Here is a 14596-nt window from a genome sequence, read left to right as displayed (position 1 = left end):
CTAGATAACAATGTGTAACTGACAGGGGTTTATTACAGCATAAACTTTTCGCAGGCTTTGCCAAAGGAAGCTCCGGCCCATGAAAAGGTCATCCTGGAATACAAACCTGTCACTTCTTGTTCACTTTCTTTGGCAGGTATTACAGGCCTCATTGTCACCAATGGAATTTATCTCACAATGATGGAAGCTAAACCTGTGTTTCCTGTAGCCTCACTGCTAAGTCCAGACACCAAGAGAGTGGTGCCTGTCCTTGGGATACCAAAATGAGGCAGACAGCTCTCCAATTCTAAAGTTATCTTTCCCTGCTGCTCCTTACGCATGCTGAAGGGAATTCAGGGAGGTTAATTTCATCCGTGTTGCCTCCAAAGACTGTTGTGGTGTGTGGAAACTGCCTCATCAGGAATCCCTGGAAAAAGAGAAGTGTGCTATTGTGAGCTGTAATTGTGCTATTGTGAGCTCAAGACCACAGCACGTTCCCCCCCCCACCCCTGCAGATCCTGTGAGCAAACAGAATTCTGAGACAAGTCCCTGTAATCAGTTGTAGTAAATGACGAGCATCTAGATGGAAGCCCATTTTGTAGTTGCTCTTTGCCTGTGGTTATTTCCTTAGAATTAACCATAATAATTATAGCACGAGGGACCATCATATAACTGAATGGAATCTTAGTATGATAAAGGACCTCATGCTGTGTTACTTAGACATACCTCTTATTCACAACTCAACATTTACATAGGAAGTCAGCCTTTTCTTAATCAGGAACAAAACCTTCTGCTGTAATACTTGTTGGCAAAGCATTATGTAAGGACCGTATGTACTTTAATTATAAAACATAGCAGCCATAGATCACAGTGATTGTTTCTGGCACTTTATTTTGGGCATCAGGAGTCACACCGGTGTGCATGACTGCACCAGACTACCTACTCATACTGCCTTCTAGAACTAAAGACTGTTTAAAATAAATGTCACTCATGGGAATCTTAAGGTACACAACTGGGGACACTAACTGCAAGGAAAGGCAGCCCAGAAATGTTTTAAATAAATAAAAACAAATTATTGTCAAGCACAAGGGGGGGGGGACACCCAACTGGCACACACACAAAAATTCTGAGCACAATAGTGGTTATAAAATACTGGGACAATTCCTTCCCAAGATGCTGTTTCCTGCCTGAATGCACTTTGGGTCTTTGGAGCAATTCAAAGGCCTTCCACAGAAGCAAAGGTGACACTGGCATCCAGTCACTTCGCCTTTCGCCACCTTCTGAGTGGCAGATCTCGCTTGTTTCAGCAAAAATACCAGGTTGAACAAGCACAGCAGCTTGAAACCAACGATGCCACATGCTGAGTTGCTATCGCACTGCTTTTTGAACATGCCACCAGGAGCATGCTGCTGGATGTAGATACCATGCAGTGCCTATTAGCCACATGTTTCCCCCTCAATAAAAAAAAGATCTCAAGAAGAAATACGTAACTTACCTCTTCCTTCCCTGGAACGAGTCAGAAGACCTCCTTTCAAAAGGAATGCTAAAAGCAAGAACAAATTTTGGAAATAAAGACCCTTCATCTTACAGCTTAAGAGATTTTTTTGTAAAATGTGAGCATGGCATCCAGTTACCATCACAAAAAGCCATCGTACATACTAATGTAACCAGGCTAAAAATCTCTATTATCTCATTGCCACATAGAGCCAGGACCTTACAGACCCGCAAGATTCCCAAGTGGAAGCTTCGGCGACTCAAAGCTCTTTGTTGAATCTGACGAAGGCAGCCCTTGCTCTCAAAATCATATACTATGAACATTTTGGACGTCTCTAAGGTGTTGTGCTACTGGCCTCCAGTCTTGCTCATCTACTGCAGACCAATGTGGATACCCACCTGAAACTGTCCAACAGCCAGAGGCCTTTTGGGGTGGGGGGTGGGGGAGAACAAAGCTCTAGGAGCCCCATGGCGCAGAGCGGTAAAGCTGCAGTACTGCAGTCCGAGCCCTCTGCTCACGACATGAGTCCAATCCCAGCGGAAGCTGGGTTCAGGTAGCCAGCTCAAGGTTGACTCAGCCTTCCATTCTTCCGAGGTCGGTAAAATGAGTACCCAGCTTGCTGGGGGGAAAGTGTAGATGACTGGGGAAGGCAATGGCAAAGCACACCGTAAAAAGTCTGCTGTGAAAACGTAACGATGTGACGTCACCCCAGAGTCGGAAACGACTGGTGCTTGCACAGGGGACTACCCTTACCTTAAGGGCCTGATATATGGCACACAATCTGGGAGGGACAGTGGTGGGAAAAACGGGTGGCATCAAAAAACAACCTAGCTTAGGGTGTTCTGCCGCAAGCCTCATGCAATTTCACAAAACCCCTACCCAAGCTGTTGTGAACGTTGCCAGGGTTTTCACAAGCTGCTTATGGCTCTGCCCAAATGAGTGCAATGTTCCTTCCTGTAAGTAACACAACCAATACGAAAATCAGCTGTGGGTTGCAAAGGAAGGGTTCAGTCTCAGCACTTTGCTCCAAGGATTTTTGTCTATGGGACTAGCCAAATCCTGAAGCTGTGCTTACAAACGCTTGAAGTCTTCCTTATGCAAATTCACACTCGAGGAACCATGAAGCCTTTTCAAAGAGCATACACAGGAACAAAGTATTCAGCATCAGACCTTGCCCCGGACACCCCAAAGTTGAGAGATCTGTGTTCTGGAAAACGCCCTTGCCTTAGCAGGCATCCGTCTGGGCTTTGTGCTGTTTCCCTCTAAGGTCTACAGGCAGCATTTTCATGGCCGTGAGATAAACTGACATCACCTCCACCAACTTCAGATGGCAAGTCAAGCTGTTTAAGCTCCTGTTTAACTGCCTGGTGAAAACTCCACTACAGGAACACTAGAGTTATTTAACAAACCTGCTAAGAAGACGACTGCAGATTTATACCCCGCCCTTCTCTCTGAATCAGAGACTCAGAGCGGCTTACAATCTCCTCTATCTTCTCCCCCACAACAGACACCCTGTGAGGTCGGTTGGGCTGAGAGAGCTCTCCCAGAAGCTGCCCTTTAAAGGACAACTCCTGCAATAGCTCCGGCAGGTGTAAGTGGAGGAGTGGGGAATCAAACCCGGTTCTCCCAGATAAGAGTTGGCATACTTAACCACTACACCAAACTGGCTCAAACCTCCCCCTTGTGATTTCTTGGTTAAAAAAACTACTCACAAAAAAACTACATTTCTCCCTCAAAAGACACCTTTGTACGAGTAACTGAAGGTGCATTAATATCTGAAGCAACGTTGAAGGTGACACATGTCGTGGTTAGTGTTGGAACTGAAATAGAAAACTTTGGTTCACTTCCCCACTCAGCCATGGCAGTTTGCTGGCTGACCCTTTGGCCAGTCACACCCCCTCAGCCTAAACCGCTTCATATATCTCAACAAACAACTGGCGTGCTAGATAAAGCTAGCAACTTAATTCCTTAAAATGTAACCAACTTACATGACGGTCATCAGTCAACTCAGCCTCCCTTCCACAAAGAAGGAACAAAGGCACGGTGAAAAAGATGGTCCGTACAGAAACAGTGGCCACATCCCACGGCATAGTAGGGCGTTTCAAGAAGCCTTCTTTATTTCCGTTCAAGCTGGCTTTCTGTAAGCATGCAGGTCTCATTCTTAAAGCGCTCTCTTTGTGCAAAATGAATGTAGGGCCTGGCTGGGTAGCAAAGTTTGGAAAGAATCCTAAGGCAAGTAGTGGGGGACAAGAAGCCCAAGCAGGAGAACTCTGTAGCTCTCCAGAGATGCACCTGACTCCCAAAGTTTGGTCTGAGTTCAAAAGAAGTCTCTTCCGGCCTTCCCATGCCACCGCAGGTATCAGTTGAGGTCTGAAGACACGGTATCACCAGACCAGACCCATATGCTTACGGCTAAGCAGGGCTACCATCCTAGCAGGCAGTTTTCAATTTCACAATGTTGAGAGTTCAAACATCCTCTCTCCAAGTTAACTCCAATTGTGGGGAGAAAAAGAGAACCCCAAAAGCCAGTGGCTGCAAATTGAATGTGAGCCGATCCAAAGCAAGGAGAAGATCTGGAACCAGACCATACAATCGATTTCTTTGAACTCTTCGACGGAACATAGGACCAATGAATATGCAGTTGAATCCTTTTGTATTAGGGCGCTGCTCCAAAATGGTTCAGATGCTGTGTCATTAGTAGCTGTGAAACTGAAAAGCAACACAGGATGTCAACTATATATTCTGCATTAGCTGGAATATCTATAAAGGCTCTTTGAGTACACAGGTGCTTAGATGCCTGCACTGTGTTTTAACAGTCGGCTTCTGCAGACTTAAGAGGGCGATCCCCAATATGTCGCCTTTACTTTCCAAGGTACCTGTCAACACACTTCCTGGAGCCCATTTCTTGTCCCTCAAAGCGCAAGAACCAATCCTGTCTTTTGTCTTACAAGAACAGGATGTGCTTTAGAACAGCCCTGGAGGAATCATCTTTGTGCCTGCACGGTACATCTACTCAAAAAAGCTGCCTCCATTCAAGGATACTTGGCTCGCAACCTCCAAGCATTCTGCAACTGGCCCTCATCTCTGTGGCAGCCATTTTATGGCTCGCTGAGGGGCTCCTCCAATAAGAAACCACTTTGTGGCGGCTACCTATTCTCAACATTCGCAAGGGCTCAACAAAGCTGGTGACCCATTATCCTTAGGGTTGGCTTTCATATACCCCAAACTGATGCCGGAGACGATACTGTTACAGTGCACTCAGTTCAGGTCAGAATGTTAGGTTTAGTTCATTTCTGAATCACTCAGCAGTTGAACAGAACAATCATCACATGAACTGCTGTGCAGAAGCTGGACCGATTGAGCCACACTGCTGCTTTAAGCTGGAGAGCCTATACCCAGAAATGAATGAATGTTTGTATGTAGATAGATACAGAGACAGACAGAGACACTGCAAAGCAGTGCAACACTGAAATTTACAGTGGTTGCTTAACAGTTACTTGGCTCGACAGAGTTTTTCACACACAACTGGCTAGCCCCGAACACAAGGAATAAAATCTTAAACGCAGCTGACAGCAAAAGTTTTGCCATTCGCTGGGAGAAGCTTTTAGCACAAAGCGACAGGGGCAAAACATTTACCTGAACGAGAGTTGAAGGAACAACTGAGAACTTGCATAATTTGACCACAACATTCCAGTTTTCTTGCTCCTTTTAATGAGACCTTGCTTCTCTCCCCAAAGCAGATTATGACATGGAGTGCTCGCCCGTAACATGCAAAATTAGGATCTGTAACAAAGCCATCAATTAAAGCAAGGAAGGACTACATACGTAAGCCAACTCTAATAAAACTCTTGATAGTAATATTTATGGCATGATTGCTTTAACAAACAAAACTTTTAAAGTATCATAGCCATAATCTTTACACTTTTCACATTGTTTGTGATACAAAAACAGTGCAATGAACAGTTTAATCCAATGTATTCCTACAAAAGGGCAGTTACACTGCGAGATTTTAGTCACCACTTAATCAAGTCAATGAGAGTACTGTTATTTAGCAGACTAGATGATGCTCAAAAAACCCTGTGGATTGTATTCAGTCAGGATAAAGTCTCAAATCTAACGCCAGGATTATATCACTGATGGTGGCGGCTCTCAGCCATTTTTGCTATTTCTTCATCTCTGAAAAGATTATCAAACAGAGTTCATTTTTTATGCTCTCCACAAGATTCAGTTCATTGAAAGTTCAACCCTTCAAAGCACTAAATCAAGCCCTAAAAACAAGTGGGAAACGTTGTCAGGTTAATAAAATTAAAGAAGTCTAAAAGTGTGTATTCTATTCTATAATTACAATTTTCCTTTTATCAGTTAATTCTTCACAATGTCCCAGTTCCATAATTACAACTGTAGCAAAACTAAGTTTGAACAGCTCAAAAAAAAAAACAATTTTTTTTGGCTAAGAATTCCAGGCAGGCTGTGCCCAAGGAAGTCTGCACCTGGCTCAGGGGCAATACACTGGACACCCATGCTCTACTACAGCCACCAATGTGATTGAAAAGAAGGAAGCTGGGTAGGAAGTACGAAGTGTACCTCCTAAGTACCTTAACCAAGCAGGAAAGGCGCAATGTGAGGCCAGTTGCGGAGACTGACATGGTGTCTCCGAGCAGGCATATTTCACGTGCGTGATCTTGATCAGTCATTAAGCAGGTTTGCTATTTAGTGGGGAAGCCTTGGCTGAACGGGCACAAGCAGAGGTTTTGTAGAAAAAAGCCCAGCAGGAACTCATTTGCATGTTAGGTCGCACCCCCTGATGGCACCATTGTTTCACATAGGGCTTTTGCAGAAAAAGCCCGGCTGGAGCTCATTTGCATATTAAGCCACACACACACACCTCGATGCCAAGCCAGCTGGAAATGCATTCCTGCTCAAAAAAGTCCTGGACACAAGTATAAAAGCTTGATGCCTGCCGACCATGTTACATCAAATACGGTTGACGAGCAGCAGTGCTGAGGCACTGGACTAGCATCTACAAAACACGCTTATTTGGAGTTTGCCCTTCCTGCCCAATCACTAGACCTGCAAGTGGGTGCTGCTGACAGTGCTGAGCTAGAGCAGTGAGCACCAGTTCCCCTACACCGGCTCTACCCCACTCCCCGCCTCTCTTTCCCTGCTTAGCAGTTACTGTCCTCATCTACGAACACAGATGAAGTTATTTTATCCTAAATCAGGCCCTGGGTCCTTCAAGGTCAGTACCCAGAGAGCCAGCTTGGTGTAGCGGTTAAAAGTAGAAGAATCTAATCTGGAGAAGCAGGTTCGATTCCCCACTTGAAGCTACATGGGTGACCTTAGGCAAGTCACAGCGGTCTCAGCCTAAGACTCAGCATACCTACTAATGATGCCGAAAGAGCTACAGCTTCAGCAGCCACACAACACCTTCTGGAATCTCCTGGCTGTTCCATACATGACACCATACAACAATTAATTTTTAATTGGAACCCAGACTGGCAGCAGCCCTCCAGGGCTTTAGGCGGAGGACTTCCACACCACGTAGCACCTGATCGCTTTTGTCTGGAGATGCTGGAGACTGAACCTGGTATCTTCTGAAAGCCAAGCACAGCCCCTCCCCAATACTCCTCCACCCGTCCTTGCCAAAGCAGCCCCCCTGCAAACAAAGATACAATGCTATCTCCCTTTACAGACACCAAATAGATTCCACTCACTTGGTCTTCCTTTTGGATTTCTTCTCTGGGATTTTGCTACTCAATATGAAACAGCTGTTGTCCTAAAGGAACGGAAGAGAAAAACAAACAGGAGTACTATCAAAGATTTCAGGTTTTCACGGCTGGTAACATCATTAGGGTTTGTAGAATCTTTCGGGATCAAGTGCCGTGTTCTACTGGAGAAAGTTCTCCTTCCAGACGTTTCATTCTCAGCTGCGGAGAACATCCTCAGTGGCGTTGCAGTGGTGTCCTAGAAATAGCAGCTCTCCAGCAGCCCTGGCCCCACTCAATGCACAGCAGCCAAGAAGGTCAGAGCGCCTGCTCCGGCTGCAACGCCACTGAGGATGTTCTCCGCAGCTGAGAACGAAACGTCTGAAAGGAAAACTTTCTCCAGTAGAACACGGCACTTGATCCCGAAAGATTCTACAAACCCTAATAAAACAGAAGTACTCTTTAGAGAACCAATGGATAAGAGGACAGTACTGGGGGGGAGGGGGATTGATTTCAGACCAAGGTTTGTGTGTTGAAATGCATATTCCTTGAACAAGTTCATATTGGCACGACTGCTGAAATGCAAGCAGGTTTGTCACCTCAGTATACACAGCTTAGACACGCTGTCAACACGACCGGGTCATTAAAAAAAAATCCGTTTACTAGAAGAACAAGGGCATAATTCAGATAGCCAGGTAAACTGGGGTGAAGTTGCTGAAATATGTGCACTAATTTGGAAACCTGGTTTTGATTCCCTGTCCTCCACATGAAGCCTCCTGGGTGACCTTGGATCAGTCACAGTTCTCTCAGTACTCTCTCAGCTCCATCTACCTGCCTCACAAGGCGCCTATTGCAGAGAGAGGAAGGGAAGGTGATTGTAAGCTGCTCTGAGACTTCTTAATGTAGAGAAAATTGAAGCATAAAACCCTACTGTTTTTACCATGCCACGGCAATACAAAGGTTCAGAATTTGTGCAATTTAGTTTTCCCTTCTTGCTGAAGGCCCGTCCTACTAGTGCCTCCTGAGAGTCAAAAAGGTGGAGAGGAGGGGAAACATGAAGAAAATCCATCTCTGCCTGCATTTTCTGCTAATGGCTAGATAGAATGGCACCTGGGGTTTTTTGGCCACTGTGTGAGAGTGTACTGGACGGGCCACTGGCCTGCTCCAACATGGTTTCTCTTATGTTCTTATGTAGAAGGCACAGAAACTAGGATCTGATTGAAGTGCTGATTCTATATGGTCCATCTAAGGCTTTCTCCTAGCGCAACTGAAGTAGGGTTGGCAAGCGTTTCGAAGAATATAGCCCAGATGGGCTTTCAGCCTCCAAACTTAAATTCAGTAACAGCTTACCACAATCCTGGCACCAATGTCTTCTGTGTCACAATCTTCATTCATGTTGTCTCCACTGAAACACAAGCACCCAAATGGATTGGCTACCACACTTACTTAAAAGAAAAGCAACCCTGAATTTAAGACGACCCAGCCGCCCCAAACACAAAACACTATACTCCAAAAATCATCTGTACTGCACATAACTGCAACTTGTACATAAGTGTACAACATCCCTGCCCCCAACAGGAGTGCTCTAAACAAGGGATTCCATACTTTGCCTCTTCGATGGGAGAAAGAGGGCCATCGTCATCCAAGTATTTGTGCCTCCGGGACTCCAGAGTCTCCTTTTCTAGATCCTCTGCGGCATCCAGCTTTGCCAGCGATTTCTCAAGGTGGTGCTCGAATTTCAGCTTTTCAATGTACTTGAAGAATCCTTGCAAAGCTTCTTGCTAGAAAAAGCAGAAATGTGTCATGCTGGGTCAAAAGCCAGGAGGAAGCCATTTGAAAGCAAACACATTCCCGCCTGCAGTCATCAAGGCTTCCAACAGTCAGGACCTCAGTGGTATCAAATGCAGTTTGATTATATAGAGAAATAAGCAAAACAGCCCAGACTAGGACTCCCCAACCTTTCCGAGCCACTGGTCACCTTATTAATTCTAACACAGGACAGTGAGCAGAGCCACAATATGGCTGCCACAGGAGGCAGAGAATCACAAGACCTCAAAGGTCAGGGAGTGAGGTTATACAGAACTCTTGTGGTAACAACTTGACATTTCAGGCAGAAGCCTCGTTTATTATGAAACTTGGAACAAACACCTCTCCAGGACTAAACAGGGATATTGGGTTTTTTTTAAATCTCATTACATATACTAAACCCACTTTTGCCAGGTATAGCTATATATCCACAGTATTCCAATGTATTTCTCTTTTAGAATAGTGTATCAGAATGTTCTTTGCACTGACATACTCAAATAAACTGGCTGTTTATCTCATTAACTATACTAACCCATCTTTCACTATATTTTAATGTATTCTTTTTTCTAACGGCAAACTAGAATTACGTTGATATGTGTTACACGTTTAAATCAAACCTCTGAGAAACCTCGGCCCTCATTTTAACCCAGAGACTGAACAACAAAAACATTACAACAGACTCATTTATTGCACTTCACACTCAGGATAACGAATGGGTTTAGTACATGGACATCAATCTGCTTTATGTTACCTTTCGTTGTTGTTTCAGCCCAGTTAACTAACAAACACCAGACCCTAACTTGTGATTCGTTTAATCTGCTAAAAAACATTTCCATGACTCTGCATACTAACTCACTGCCCACTTTCTCTATATTTAGGACTGCTTGCCATTCCACACTATTGTCTGATGAAGCGTGCTTAGAGGACACGAAAGCTTACATTCTGAATAAAACTTTGTTGGTCTTAAAGGTGCAGCTTGACTCCTGCTTTGTTCTGCTGCTTCAGACCAAGACGGCTGCCAACTGGATCTATCTATCAAGATCCCTATTAATCTGCATAGCCAATCAGAAGCTGGGGGAAATTCCCCACCTAGCCCTTCCCACTTCCTAAAAGCACTTTCGGGGCAGCAGGAAAGATACTGGCAGGCACCATGCTGGGGAATACTGGTCCAGCCAGTCAATGAAGCACAACTGCAGCTTACCTCAAACAAACACTCCATTCTCAAGGGAATATGTTTCTGTCCGTAGAGTTTCTGCACAAAAGCAAACGGAAGGTACCCCTTCCTTCGTTTTCCTATTGAGGCCATGAGCCGTGGTCTCTTCGTACGTGGCTCCGGGCTCTTGCGTTTTGTGGCCTTTTCTCTCTGAGGGCGCTTGCGTTTCGTGGCCTTTTCTGTCTGAGGGCTCTTGCGTTTCGTGGCCTTTTCTGTCTGAGGGCTTCTGCGATTCCTGCTCCTGAGCTCTCTCTTTCTGGCGAGATAGTCAAAGAGGGCTTTCAGGTCAAGTTTAGGTTTGGGCAACTTTGGCTGACCGCCATACTTTGCTGAAGATACAGCAGAAGGACCTCCACGCGTTACAGCAGCAGATGGATCCTCACGTCGCCCCCTGAGTCTTGCTGAATTCAAGGTTCTTACTTTTTTTCTTGAGGCTGGCCGAGAACTCGAAGGTGAGCTGTAACACCACAAAAGCAAATTGTTTATCTTTGAAACCACTTCAAATTTTTCTCCCTCTCCTAACATACTAGAACAGGGGTGTCAAACATGCAGCCTGAGGGTCAAATCAGGCCCCTGAGCAAGTGGCTGTCATCTGCTTCCTTCTCCTTATCTCTTGCTTCCTTCTGCATAACAGCTTTATTTGCAAGGCTTGCTCAATCGCACAGGAGCTACAGAGCAAAGCTTCTATTTTCTTCACTGGCTAAGGCTCCCCCTTTGGGGAGGAAGGGGGGGAGAGAGGGAGAGCTTGTTCTACCAGGCTCTCTCAATCGCACAGCAGAGCTACTGAGCTAAGCCTCTCTCCCTTTTATTGGAAGGAAAGAGTCAGAGTGCCCAGTTCCCTGTATCCCGTGGGAAAAATACAGAGAAAGCACCTTTAAGACCAACAAGTGCTAACGTCTTAAGCATGTTTTAAGTCTTTTTTTAAAAAAAATAAAACATTTAGTTGTGTTTGTCTGTGTCCTTTATAAAGTTCATATCTCTGCTACCTGATCTTAAATAGGTACACACCTGGCCCAGCCCGACATGGTTCAGCCCAACCTGACATGGCCTGGCCCAACAAGGTCTCATTTATGTCAGATACAGCCCTCATAACAAATAAGTTTGACACCCCAGTACTAGAACTTGAAGGCATCCAACGAAGCTGATGGGAAGTAGGTTCAGAATGGACGAAAGGAATTTCTACTTTACACATAGCGATTCAAACGTGGAATTCGCTGCCAGAGAATGTAGTGATCACCACAGGAACAAACAGTTTTAAAGATGCATGAAAGATAAGTCTATCAGTGGCTATTAGCCATGGTGACAAAGGGAACCTTTTCAATAGAAGCTCTAAGCCTCTGAATCTCAGAGCCAGGAGGGGAAGGCCTTGGCCTCTCTGCCCTGTTGTTGGCCCTCCAGAAGAAGTTAGGCTACTGTGCAAGACAGGCTGCTGGACCAGAGAACCAACAGGGCTCTCTGATGTTTTTATAAGTCTATCAATGACTACTAGCCATAGTGACTTGAGAGGAACTGCCACATTCAAAGGCACTAAGCCGCTGAATCTCAGAGCCAGGAGATCCGGGAGACCACAAAACAGCAGTCCGCAAAGCAGCCGTACCGGGAGTTTATCAGGTCAAAGTGAAAAACATAGGAACAAACGCATGATAAAATTGCTTTTTAATGTTTACTATGTATGTAGGAATCTTTGAATAATTATACTCTTTACATGTTTAATTTTTTTTTTTTTTGCCAATAATTTTCAGCCGTGAGCCCTTTGGCTCTGTATGCATACACGTATTTCCCACGGCTTCCTCTTGCTGACTGCTTGTGCTTGGGCAGACCTTAACTGGCAGGCTAGCTCTCCCAGGGCCAACCCAAGGCAAACTATGATTTCCAATGATAGGGAGGCCTTTAAAAATGCCCACTTTGACAAGCTCCTACAGACCTGAGGCCAGCCACACTCAGCCTAGCCTATCTCACAGGGCTCCTGCGAGAATAACACTGAGAAGGGGAGAGCAATCCAAGGAGAAGCGGGGTATGAATGAAGTAACTGAAGTGGACACATCAAGTCTTTAAAAACTATTTCCTGGATACAATCCCACTGTACAGAATCATCTGCAGATTACTACTGTATTGCTCTGTTATAGGACAACTGATGATGTTTATAAACCACAGTGAAGGTCTGTGTCTCTGTGTGTCAAGTGCCCTCAAGTCGAGCCAAGGTAACCCTATGAATCAGTGTCCTCCAAAATGTTCTACTGTCAACAGCTGTGCTCAGGTCTTGTAAACTAAGAGTCACGGCTTCCTAGATTGAGTCTCTCCACCTCACGCTGAGTCTTCCTCTTTTCCTGTCACCTTACAACTGCCATTCTGGTTTTTTACAGTGATTCTTTCCACGTGACTTGACCCCAAAGTTTTAGCTTACAGAGAGAATTCAGGCCTGATTTGATCTAGAACCCACTTGTTGGTCTGACACCCTTTCAAATGAATCAGTTTTCTTCCTGTCAACTTCCTTCATAGCCCAGCTTTCACGTCTAGAAAATTTCCTAAGTGTAAGAAAGTGTTACTGGTGACCAATGCTCCCTCTAAGCTGTGGAGTCTTGGGTGCAAAAATTCTACTTTGTGAGCTACTGACATTAAAGTTGTGAGCTACTGCATAAATTACTTTGCTCTGGGATGGTTTTTCTTGAGCCAAGACAAAAATGTGTGAACTGGAGGTTAAAAAAAGTGAGCTAGCTCACACTCTAACACATCTTAAAGTGAGCACTGCTGGTGATCAAGACCCAGGGCTTTCCCCCCCACAGGAACGTGCAGGAATGCAGTTCCAGCTGGCTTGGCACCGAGGGGTGTGGCCTAATATGCAAATGAGTTCCTGGTGGGATTTTTATACAAGAAACCCTTTCCAAGGCCAATATAATTCATACCAAAGTATTTCCCCTTACTATAAATGCGGGTGAAACCTGGAAAATGAACAAAGCTGATTTATTTGAAATGCAGCATTGAAGGGGAGTTTTACAGACACCATGGACTGCCAAAATCTACCGTGCAAAAATGTAATGTGATCTACACAGGCATATTAAAAGTCTTCAGTTTCTCCTAGAAACAGCAGCGTTCAACTTTGGTCCCTAAATACATAATGAAAACTTCTGCATGAGCATCACCACAGGGCCAGATGGAGAGAGGAAGGAGGTATAATGAATGGTGGGATATTAAAATGAGACTCTGATAGCAGAAAATCCATTATACAGACTGGATGGCTAGGGTGTATTAATGACTAAAAAAGCTTACTCTTCCCCAGAGACTGGTTGTCCACCTGCAAATTTCTGAATACTGGAGAATCTTTAATATACACGAAGACTAGTGCGATGGGGAACTTCAATACAGTTTTATGCAGGGATCATTTTGTAGAAAAATAGGTGGAGCTCATTAGCATAATTCATTAACATATGCCATTCCCCTCACCAGCCCAAGCAGGCCTCACCCATCTGGGGTTTTCCTTGGGTGCCCCTCCCCGCCCACAGCCAAGGCCAGCAAGCCACCCGCCACTCAAAATCACATAAGAAGTGGAGAAAGGTGGCATGGGCTTCTCCAGGGGTTCATGAGGGCTGCTGGGGGCATGGCAAAGCCCCTGGTGGCTGGCTGGCTGCCCACTCTCCTAATCCAGGGATTGTTATGCAGCTGCACCTACTATTCAATGGACAAGGGAGGTGGGGAGGAGGAGGGGGAACCCTCAGAAAGGCTCAGGAGCTGTGTGCTCCTGCTGAATTCAAGGCCTGGTTTTATGGAATATATAAATGGGGTCAACAATAGACTCACGGCTCTTTATCTCGGTTATCAGGTGTAGCTTCAGTTGAGCAAGCTTGCAGCAAGCCCTCAGAGGAGCTGCTGGTGCTTGATCCTTCAGAGTCCTCAGACAAGGAGCTTTCCTCTCTATCAGCCATGATCAGCTTCTTGGTTGTGCTAAAGGAAGGAATCCACAATTATTAGTCACCATCACCACAACCAAAGGGAGGTGGAAACAGCTAGAGGGGAGCATGAGTGTGTTAAGGTCTGTCAAGTCACTTCCAACTTCTAGCAACCCTATGAACTAATGACTTCCAAAACATCCTATCATTGACAGCTTTCCTCCGGTCTTGCAAACTGAAGGCTGTGGTTTCCTCTTCTCCTGCTGCCTTCAACCTTTCCTAATACGATGAGGGCAAATATTTTCATATTGTCCCTCTGCTTAATCAAGCCCTGCTCTTGACGTGTCAAAAATAAAGCTCCAACCCTGGACGCATCTCCAAACAAGCTTCACTCTCTCTGACCTATCAGTGCCTACCCCCGACTCCATCCACCAACCTGCCACTTGCTTCAATCACTAAACCAGCAGGGCATTTTTAAGAACCACGTTTGAGTCCAGCGGCAGATTGAAGATCA

The 14596-nt window shown here is 45.3% G+C and overlaps 1 protein-coding gene and 3 non-coding genes across 4 annotated transcripts; all 4 read right to left on the bottom strand.

Moving 5' to 3' along the window:
• Window positions 1-134: 134 nt before the first annotated feature.
• On the bottom strand, window positions 135-271 carry LOC132569211 (small nucleolar RNA SNORA1). The gene has a single exon (XR_009555252.1). It is a non-coding gene; the product is annotated as a small nucleolar RNA SNORA1 (small nucleolar RNA).
• Window positions 272-1275: 1004 nt separating this feature from the next.
• LOC132569210 (small nucleolar RNA SNORA8) lies at window positions 1276-1413 on the bottom strand. The gene has a single exon (XR_009555251.1). It is a non-coding gene; the product is annotated as a small nucleolar RNA SNORA8 (small nucleolar RNA).
• Window positions 1414-4117: 2704 nt separating this feature from the next.
• Window positions 4118-14131, bottom strand: TAF1D (TATA-box binding protein associated factor, RNA polymerase I subunit D). Its single transcript, XM_060234937.1, has 7 exons — window positions 13994-14131; window positions 10187-10655; window positions 8785-8960; window positions 8530-8584; window positions 7189-7250; window positions 5111-5257; window positions 4118-4183 (listed from the first exon to the last, which is right to left on the bottom strand). Exons 1-6 carry the CDS (start codon window positions 14116-14118, stop codon window positions 5251-5253), a joined length of 894 nt encoding a protein of 297 aa, XP_060090920.1. The 5' UTR covers window positions 14119-14131; the 3' UTR covers window positions 4118-4183; window positions 5111-5250.
• On the bottom strand, window positions 4738-4809 carry LOC132569218 (small nucleolar RNA SNORD5). Its single transcript, XR_009555259.1, has one exon. It is a non-coding gene; the product is annotated as a small nucleolar RNA SNORD5 (small nucleolar RNA).
• Window positions 14132-14596: the final 465 nt, after the last annotated feature.

This window comes from Heteronotia binoei, chromosome 3, assembly GCF_032191835.1.
Source record: "Heteronotia binoei isolate CCM8104 ecotype False Entrance Well chromosome 3, APGP_CSIRO_Hbin_v1, whole genome shotgun sequence".
NCBI classification, from domain to species: Eukaryota; Metazoa; Chordata; class Lepidosauria; order Squamata; family Gekkonidae; genus Heteronotia; species Heteronotia binoei.
This window is presented reverse-complemented; position numbering and strand designations above follow the sequence as displayed.

What these genes read in the sequence shown, in the direction of transcription:
- TAF1D (XM_060234937.1), bottom strand. Translation starts at nt 14,118, where the DNA reads ATGGCTGATAGAGAGGAAAGCTCCTTGTCTGAGGACTCTGAAGGATCA. An exon ending in GAATGGAGTGTTTGTTTGAG is followed by an intron (nt 8,961 to 10,186) that starts GTAAGCTGCAGT and finishes TGCTTTTTCTAG; the next exon opens with CAAGAAGCTTTGCAAGGATT. An exon ending in TCTCCCATCGAAGAGGCAAA is followed by an intron (nt 8,585 to 8,784) that starts GTATGGAATCCC and finishes CTTGTGTTTCAG; the next exon opens with TGGAGACAACATGAATGAAG.